The sequence below is a fragment of the Platichthys flesus genome, chromosome 1 (assembly GCF_949316205.1).
Source record: "Platichthys flesus chromosome 1, fPlaFle2.1, whole genome shotgun sequence".
In the NCBI taxonomy this organism is placed as follows: Eukaryota; Metazoa; Chordata; class Actinopteri; order Pleuronectiformes; family Pleuronectidae; genus Platichthys; species Platichthys flesus.
Window position 1 is genome coordinate 13,314,575 of NC_084945.1, and position 9,629 is coordinate 13,324,203.

The window sequence follows — 9,629 nt, forward strand, 5'->3', positions numbered from 1 at the left end:
CTGACGGAAGGGTCTAGGGTCATTTAAAACTCTCGGCCATTATCGCCACATTGTACCACTCCCCCTCCCCGTTCAGAACTATGCTCTTTCACAATGTGTTTGACCTGCACAGCTTGGCCAATCAGGACGAGACCCAATCCTCCTGATCCATAAACCAACACTACCTCTGTCCTCTCTCCCTCTGTACAGTACAATGTGTTTCCCGCACGCAGGACAGAGAAGAGACGTCTCTGAAACAGCCTCTTCTCCCACAAACAGAAGGATCTCACCCTCAAACTCCAAGTTATCTGCATTTCTCCCCCAGCTACAGGTTTAAGTCTGAACTCCTCACCTGTGAGAGGAGCGGTGGTAACAAGGAAGTAGAGAAGTGTCTGTGGGCCGTCATGACTGTGCTTCAAGTCCTCTGCTGTTTGCTGTTAACCTATCACATCAGTGAAGGGAAGAAAATCAAAGGGAACGGAGCAGGTGAGTGATGTTTAACATCAACCCAAGCAGGGGTGTTCAAGACAATCGCTTTTTTTATCGATTAATCAATCAATTTAAAATATATCAAATTAACGGAGCAAAGTGAAAAATCAACAGGCAATACAGGAGGATTATCCCTGATAGTTTGGTTACTTTTATGCTACACATGGAAATGGATTATTGGTTTAATTTCAATATTAGACAAACCTGGAAAATGATGATCCATCCTGAATATAACAGTAACCATTTTAACCAGTTTTCCTTAACAATGATGCAAATAATGAGTGAATTCTTTAATGATAAACTCTGGGGACGCAGACATGTTGCCAAACTGCAGTTTAAAAATTGGGCCTTTGACCTCTTAAACATGGTTTTTACATGCAGATTTCATCCCATCACATGTCATTTTCTTTGGTTGTAATTGGATGTTAACTTTGGGGTCTGTTTTATCTATTTGCAGTGTTTTAGTTTTAATCCAACACTGGAATCCACTAACGACACAATGCTCTGTGTGGGAGCAAGAAGCTGCAGCCACATTTCTTCATATCCATTCAGTTGAGAAAAAACCTAGTTGCTGAAAATCTTGTGGGCCTGAAGAGTAATAGCTCTGATATGTTTAGGTCTTTGGTTTTTAAGTTTCTTACAGATACACTCTGTTTTAAAAAACTGTGAAATTATCAAAAAAAATCATAAAAAATGCAAAACTACTACTTATTTAAGCTGAGGACAGCTCCTCAGTCACAGCATGCAAACAATTTCTTTTTTTTTTTCATTTGGCACTGTGCTGTGGTGGTTACAGACCACGGCTGATAAAGATCACTATTTTAATTACAGTGTTTATGCTCTATAATGACTTATAATGAGTCAGACTGTTTTCATTAGCTCTCCATGTTCATGTGGATAAACAGTCATAACAGTGAGGAGACATTTATTTGGCTGAGACACTTAAGATGAATGATGGAGCGATAATTACTGTCATTACTTTTAAAGTTGAGATGTTTTCATAGGCTTCTTCTCAACAACCAGAGCTCATCCGATGACAGCTCTGTCACCGATCACCCCTGGGTTTCTGGTCTTATTAAAATTCAAATGTGAGAATAATAAATATGCTGGACAGAAATCGATGGCGAACGATAAAGGGAATGTAATGATCATTTCTTTGGAGCAGGATCTATAATGTTTGAGATTGAGACTTGGGAGGTTTCTGTGGCAGTTTTAACATTTTAAGAGAGGAGGGATTATTTAAGAATTTACGAGAAGAGCCTGGCAAAGTGTCACTTGTTTGTGTCAAGTGATATGTGTGTGCATCTGCCAAAGAGGTCTGCATGACCCGGGAACACAGCACAGTGCCTCTGAGATAGTGTTAGTGACCCTATGCTGGAAATGACGGTTTGACTTCTCCCTATTTACTCTCAGATAATCAAATCAATACGTTGAGTTAAACCCATTTCTTAGCTCTCCAATGGACAAACAAAGAGAGATTTCAGCATGATCTGTCATCAGTCGATATTTGCAAAGCACTTTTCAAACAAACAATGCAACTCAAAGGGCTTTAATAAAACCAATAAAACCAATACAAATTACACCCCGACCAATCTCCATCACTGCACAGAGTAGGACGATATTGACACGAACTGAGGAAACATCATCATAAATCTAAATATTTCAAATGAGTAGACACAAGAGATAACATGATAATATAATATAATATAATATAAAATAAAATAATATAATACAATATAATAATAAGAGACAGTTAATAAGTAAGTAAATTATTGAATAGATGATTAATTTAAATTGAATAAAACAACACATCTGTAAACCAATCTAAGATGTATAAATAAACAAAGAGACAATTACACAAAAATCAATAAAAAGGTCTTGAGTTTGATTTTTAAAAACATCAGACACCTGAAGAATAACCAGAAAACGTCTGTGCTTGCAGGGGACACAGAGTGGAGCCCGGTCCTGAAGGGGATGGAGCCCTTTGTCAGCAGCTCGCTCTTCGGCCTGTTTTTAGAAGGTGAGGACACCTGCACACTGGACCCTCTGCAGCTGCACACTCTTACCTCCTGTGGCTTCAACAGCAGTAATCCCCTCATCATCATCACTCACGGGTGGTCGGTAAGGTCAACTCCCGCTCTCCTCACGCTCCGCCGACTTCCACCACTGCATACAAAACATGGAGCTCACCGCCTAGAAGTAATCTCCTGCACTTCAGCCCCTCTGCAAACAGAGGTGGGCGCTCTCAGATTAGGAGCATACACCAAAAACAGCTCGGTGGGCCTCCTCTCCATGACTGACGGTTCAGTCACTGACAAGTGACACTGGACTGTTTTTCAAATGTGGAGCTCGTCAACAAGAGAGAGAGAACATACTGAAATAATGACATACACAGAAATATTCTCAAATGTGACTTTTTAAATGGAAAGATGGATGGATGAGCAATATATATAATTGATGAATGGTATATATAATGGGTGGATGAGGGGTATAGATGGGCGATTGGTATATAATGGATACATGGATGGACAGATGAGTGGTATAGATGGATGAGTGGTATATAGATGGAAAGATGAGTTGTCATCCATCCATCTAATGTATGGATGTATGGATGGATGAGATTTATATAATGGATTTATGGATGAGGGGTATATAATGGATGGATGGATGGATGGATAAAGGGTATATAATGGATGGATGGATGGATAGATGAATGGTATATATAATTGATAGATGGATGGATGAATGAGTGGTATATATAATCAATGGATGGATGAGTGGTGTATGACAAACGGATGGATGTTATATAGTCAGTAGAGACCTTTGATAAGACACACATCTCTAAGCAGCCGTTTCCTCTCAGGTGGATGGGATGATGGAGAGCTGGGTGCTCAGGTTAGCCACAGCCCTGAAGACCAACCTGAAAGACGTCAACGTGGTGATCACTGACTGGTTGTCCCTGGCTCACCAGCACTACCCCACTGCTGCACAGAGCACCCGCACTGTGGGAAAGGACATAGCTCACCTGCTGCACTCACTTCAGGTCCGGGGGGGGGGGATTTCGGTTTGATTCTGAAGAAACACTTTTGAACAACATGAATGTTGTTCAGTTGCCCTGACTATGTCAAATATCTGTCCGAAACAGGAGCAGTACCAGTTCCCAGTGAGAAAAGCTCATTTGATTGGCTACAGCCTTGGCGCCCACATCTCTGGATTTGCAGGAAGTTACCTGGAAGGTCCGGACAAGATTGGAAGAATCACTGGTGAGTTTTACAGCGGGAATGCGGTTGTATTGTGCTAGCTTATGTCCTTCTGGACAAAAACCTCAATGCAAAAGTATAATGAACTTTTTTATTCCGTATTCTAAAAACAAACCAATGCGTCATGTTGAATACTGTTGTTTTTTCCAGGCCTGGATCCAGCAGGGCCACTATTTGAAGGCATGTCTCCCTCAGACAGACTCTCCCCAGATGACGCTGAATTTGTGGACGCCATCCACACCTTCACCCAGGAACGTATGGGCCTCAGTGTGGGCATCAAACAAGCAGTGGCCCATTATGACTTTTACCCTAACGGAGGAGACTTCCAACCAGGATGCGACCTGCAAAGCATTTACGAGCACATAACCCAGTACGGGCTTATGGGTACGATAAACAACACACTGGGACACCTCAGAAAATATACATTGTGAATATGTCGTCTCTGGAATGTTTATTAAACCACATAGAACCAAAATGTCATACAGAAAAAAACATCCTGCTCTAGTCATTGCAGTAAAGATGACAAGTTTAAAGTAAGGTCCGAGAAAAAGCTACGAAATTTACAAAACGTTTATCCTCTGGGAACCATGAACATGCCAAATGCTTAGGACAATCCACTCATTGGGTTTCCATGGCATCATGGTGATGCATTAAAAAAACAGCTTTAAAGTGCCACCTTTGCACTAAAGCTGAATAGATCATTTGAGGAGTCCATCCCCAAACTTCTTGAGTTCCAGGGGTAAACTGTGTTGCAGCCAAATCCAATACAATTGAAGTAAATGGTTAGTCCTTATTCAAACGTGAGAAGAAAACACAACATGCCTCTCTAGTGCTCCTGTGGTGGCATCCAAGGGTCCGTAAGCCCCTACATTCAAATTCCACTCTAAACGAGATCATTTAGACCATGATTTATCTGAAATGTCTGCTGTGATCCTCCTCTGGAGCCAACTCAAAAACTTCACCTACCCCTCCACCGGCATAGTGCTGAGAAGATGATGAGTGCATTTTTGTTTTTGGGTGAACTATCCCTTTAAATAACCTTCAGTACAGGAGTGGACTCCTTTTCTTCCACTATTCTTATTTAATTTTTGCTTTGTTGGAGGATTTTTCTTTTTGTGAGATTGAAGGGAGTTATTTTCCTTTCAGGAGTCAGACCATTCCGCTTATATGCATCTGAGCAATGTGTTGTGCAGCCTAGTTCTCCGGTTTGCCTCCTCCTCGGCTCTGTCATAATATTGTTTTTGTCTTAATAGCTCTTGCCACCTCAAAACACTTCTTTAGAAGCCATATCTTGGGCACCGGTTCATCTTTTGCTTGTTGACAGTTTCTCGTCCAGCGTCGAAGCAGATGCGTTTAATTTCCTCTAAGCGGCTGTGGGACTCATGGTGCTTCACAATCTAAAACCCGTTCACGTCATCTGTGACAGTGACAGCCACATTAAAGCATCTGTCAACCCCGGGAGCTAATTAGCAACATGTGCCGTCCTCGGCTCCGAGCTGAGCTGCCTCCAGGCTACAGGAGAAAAGAGCAAACCAGTGTCACACTTAATGAGACTCCTTTAGGGGGGACAGTCTGATCAATGTCAGCATTTGGTGATAATGAAATCAATACACCACACATTCTAGATTAAGTCACTGTCCTGCAACCTGCATGTCGTGTGGAATTGATCTGTCAAAGGCTGTTTTGAAAAGCTCTTTTGTAAACGTCCACCATATGTTTGTTTCCTCCCAAAGGTTTCGAGCAGACAGTGAAATGTGCTCATGAACGCTCCGTCCATCTCTTCATTGACTCCCTGCAGAACAAAGACAAGCAGAGCACGGCCTACAGCTGCAAAGATACGAGCGCCTTCGACCACGGCGCGTGTCTGGACTGTCGGAAGAACCGCTGCAACACACTGGGCTACGGTATCAAGAAGGTTCCCAGTGCAAGAGAGAAGAGGCTCTACCTGAAGACGCGCCCTCGGATGCCTTACAAACGTATGTGGTTCTTCCTCGTGATTTCAGACTAGCAGCCTCAAGATTCATTTCCATACAGATGTCGAATCTCCAAACAGTTCTGCATGTCTTTCTTGTAAAATCTAACTGATCATCTCAGATGGATCCCACAGCAGCGCATAAAAAAGGCAGCATCAAAGAACGACCCTCAGAGAGCATACATCCACCAAGGCCCAACACATTTCTTTGGATCTACACCAAATGCCAACACCAACTAAAGTAATAAATAATATCCCTGATTTAACAAGATACACAATTCTTTTATGAGAAATCATTGAAAATGTTGAGAAAACCCCGCAATGTAAAAACAAAAGTGGAAAAAAGGTCTGGACTCAAATGTTATGGATTCTTCCTTGGGTCATGCATCACCTCTCCACAAAATGTCATGGAAATTGAGTAGTTTTTGGATAATATTTCATTCCACTACTTAAATTTGAGCACCTTAAATTGACCTTATTTGTTAATGACCATATCTATTTTCTAGATCTAGCTATCCATGTGTGTGAGTTTAAGATAATAGTTTGTTGATCCTTGGGTCAGTTCATAACCAAGCCATATACTGAGTAAGTAAAATTATCCTCACTTTAACCAGCTTCACAAAATATGATTTTTACTTGTAATAGATACTTCTACTCTGTGATATTGCTACTTTTACTTAAGTTACAGGGACAGCTATTTTTCCTTTGGGGAACTGAGATAAAAAAAGAGGGAAAACAAGACAGATTATAATTCTCCAAAAAATAAACATAAATATACTTTTAACTTTATTGTTTATAGTACAAGTATTTTAAAGGATATATAAATTCAAAGGGATTTGCATGATGAGATATGACATGATTGATTTGAATGGTTAATGCATCAATTATTCCTAATCATCAAAATGGAATTGACTCACATTCTCACACTATCACCAGTTGTAATCACACTATCTGACAGAGAGTAACCATTGTGCTTGATGACTCGTCTGTCTTCATCTCCTCCTTCTCCTCTGCTTCTATTTGTCCTCTGTAGTCTATCATTACCAGTTCAGGATCCAGTTTGTCAACCAGATGGAGCAGATGGAGCCCTCTCTCAGCATCTCCCTCACCGGAACGCAGGAGGAGAGTGGAAACCTCCGCATCTCCTTGTGAGTACTGTACCGACCTCCCATCGGGCTTACATTGCATCACATCGAGGCTCAGTGAACCCTGAACCCTATGATACATGCAATATGCAGCTGGGCTCTCAACGCTGTAGTGGGGGAAAAAAAGAAAGCAAGTTAAGAGGAACAGCTGACACACATGGAAACAACTCCAGCCCCTGCATGAAAGAGAACTGTAAATGGGGACGATGGAGTGAATTATTTACTTGAGACACTATTCACTAATGTGAGTGATCCCTCGTGTTCGGTGTATCAAAGAGTGTGAGCAGAGGAACTCTCAAGTGCCGCTCTGCTGCAGACTTCTGTCACAACAGAGGGTCTTTGCTTCGTTGTAAAGAAACGTGACGGCCTCTTGCAGGATGTTCTCTGCTATAAACCACTTTCTCTCTTCACTTTCCACCAAAGCACTGAAAAGATCACGGGTAACAAGACCTACACCTTCCTGATCACCCTGGACCGAGACTTGGGTGATCTGATGTTGCTCAGGTTGCAGTGGGAGCGACCGGCCCTGTGGAGGAACGTGTGGAGCCGGGTGCAGACCATCATGCCCTGGGGCGGCCGGGTGGGAGAACCGCTGCTGACTGTGAAGAAGATCAGCATCAAATCCGGCGAGACGCAGAAGAGGTACTCCATCACAAAAACTTAAAATCGTATTGCACAAATTCCTTTTTTTTAATCTATACAGAAACATGTAAGTAATGCCACCATTTTAAATTAAGACGATGCAAAATATTAGTGTTCTGAATAAACTACAGGAGTTATTTGTCGTCAGCAATTTAAATATATGCTGAATGCTAAATGTACATGTTGTCAATTGACCTTGAAATAATTTGGGTGCATCTCAAAAAAATCCAAAATCGTTGAATTAATATAAAAAGTCATGGCAAGCTCACAAGGGAGGAAAAGGTGTTAATGTTATTTTACAGTGTAACAATAGGATGTAAGCAGCATTTTAAATGTAACCTGCTGGTTGTTTAGTGCATCAGCTTCTTCTTTGTGCAAAGTGCAGAGAGAGATGTCGCACAACCCTCCAACAACATACAACACACCATTCTTTATTACACACTGTTGTCAGGTCATTGGACTAACGGAGGTGGTATGGACGGTCGTTTCCAGTTTACTTGTATGTAACCAAACAAGTCTTCAGACGACTCAGGAGGATTACAAACACCAAAATGAAAACAAGATTACGAGTATAAATTAAAATACTTAAAGTTAGACCCTAATTTGAGGGGATGCTTGTTTAGTATAATTCATTTCGTTTCATAATCGTTTAGAAGGGGATCATGTTTTTGAATTGAAAATCCTACAACTTAATAATTTGGGCTAGTACATAATACTTTATTACTACTAAACATGTACAATATATAAGAAATAGTTTATAATGATACAAATATTGATAATAAATTATAAAAATCTAAAACTGCACTGAGAATACACTGCACTGTAAGATACAAGGACACAAGAGAAGTCAAGCATAATTATCTTATTTTCAGAGGATTGTTTAACACTAGAGTAATGTAATGCATAATTAAATGTTCCAGTATAAACGTAGAAACCTTCCACATCGACACTATTGAAGACTTGTAACGCCCCCTAGTGGATTGTTTCCTAATCACAGGACCCACTCGTGTCAACATTGCTTTTGTTTTCCAGGACCTCTTTTTGTGCCATGAGAGACAACGAGCAGCATGTTGAGATGTCGCAAGACAAAGTGTTTGTGCGCTGCGCAGACGAGAAGCCAAGAAAGCGCCGAAGAAAGCTCAACCAGTAGATCTGTGTGGGTTCGTTCCACAGACTCAAGATCTCTAATGTCCCACCAGGTCACAACGGGATGAGATTCTGTTAAGCAGATTTAGGGAGCACATTAGAAATCATTAATTTTATTGTCTGAAAGATGTGGCACTAATCTAATGTTACACATAGTGTTGCTGTGGAGAGAAAGCACACTAGCAACTTTTGTAAACTGTGTTTACAATTTGCAGGAACATGGTGTTTGAGTATATGATGTAATTTTTGCTGAGATTTACATCTCTGTCCAGAAACAAATGTCTTCAGCAGATGAACCTTTGCCAATTTAAATATTAACCAGACAGTGAACAGTCAGAAGTTCAACGGCCTTTTTCTGACTTTCATTCCAGAGTGTACATGCATTTTTTAAGTGTCTAATGTTCTATGTAAAATGATCAATCTCATCATTTAAAAACTAACACAAGTCTTGCCAATAACTTTATATGAATATATTTTTACTCAAATTCAAACCAAAGCAATAAATCTATACCTCTTTTCTATTCTATCTGGTGGTTTGATCTTTTTCTCCTCATCTGTGAAGGTGGATCTTATTTACACACTGACAAACTGATTCGGAACCAGAAGGTCCGAGATAGCTGAGAGCACAAAAAAACAGAGACTTGTAAACGGTAGCGTTTGAGTTAAACAAATAATAAATAAAAATGTAGCTTAAAAGATTTAACAGTTGGAGCAATCTATTAAAGCTCAGTCAGCAAACACAGAATTAGGGGAGGAAAATCCAAATAGAGGCAATTCTGAGTATTTGGTGGTGACTCCAGAGGGCACAGTTCAAAGTGAAGGCAATAAACTCAGGTTTAATCACAGGGACAGTTAACGTGAGCTCATGTCAGACCATCCTGTCGGACTGCATGAGGAGATCCAAATGCTGCAGAATCCGACCCATTACCACCTCTGATACAGTCAAACTTTATGCTGAGAAGAAAAAAAAGTTGTGTAAAAAAAATGTCAATCCTA

General features: G+C 40.7%; 1 protein-coding gene across 1 annotated transcript; it reads left to right on the plus strand.

Moving 5' to 3' along the window:
• Window positions 1–163: 163 nt before the first annotated feature.
• On the plus strand, window positions 164–9,159 carry lipca (lipase, hepatic a). Its single transcript, XM_062385509.1, has 9 exons — window positions 164–465; window positions 2,411–2,589; window positions 3,332–3,511; window positions 3,614–3,731; window positions 3,879–4,112; window positions 5,462–5,704; window positions 6,734–6,848; window positions 7,269–7,487; window positions 8,520–9,159. The coding sequence occupies exons 1-9, from the start codon at window positions 384–386 to the stop codon at window positions 8,635–8,637; spliced, it is 1,488 nt and encodes a 495-aa protein (XP_062241493.1). The 5' UTR covers window positions 164–383; the 3' UTR covers window positions 8,638–9,159.
• Window positions 9,160–9,629: the final 470 nt, after the last annotated feature.

Excerpts from the sequence above, each read along its gene's own strand:
- lipca (XM_062385509.1), top strand. The coding sequence starts at position 384 with ATGACTGTGCTTCAAGTCCTCTGCTGTTTGCTGTTAACCTATCACATC. Across the intron at positions 3,732-3,878 it reads CAAGATTGGAAGAATCACTG|GCCTGGATCCAGCAGGGCCA; the intron begins GTGAGTTTTACA and ends TGTTTTTTCCAG. Across the intron at positions 7,488-8,519 it reads TCCGGCGAGACGCAGAAGAG|GACCTCTTTTTGTGCCATGA; the intron begins GTACTCCATCAC and ends TTTGTTTTCCAG.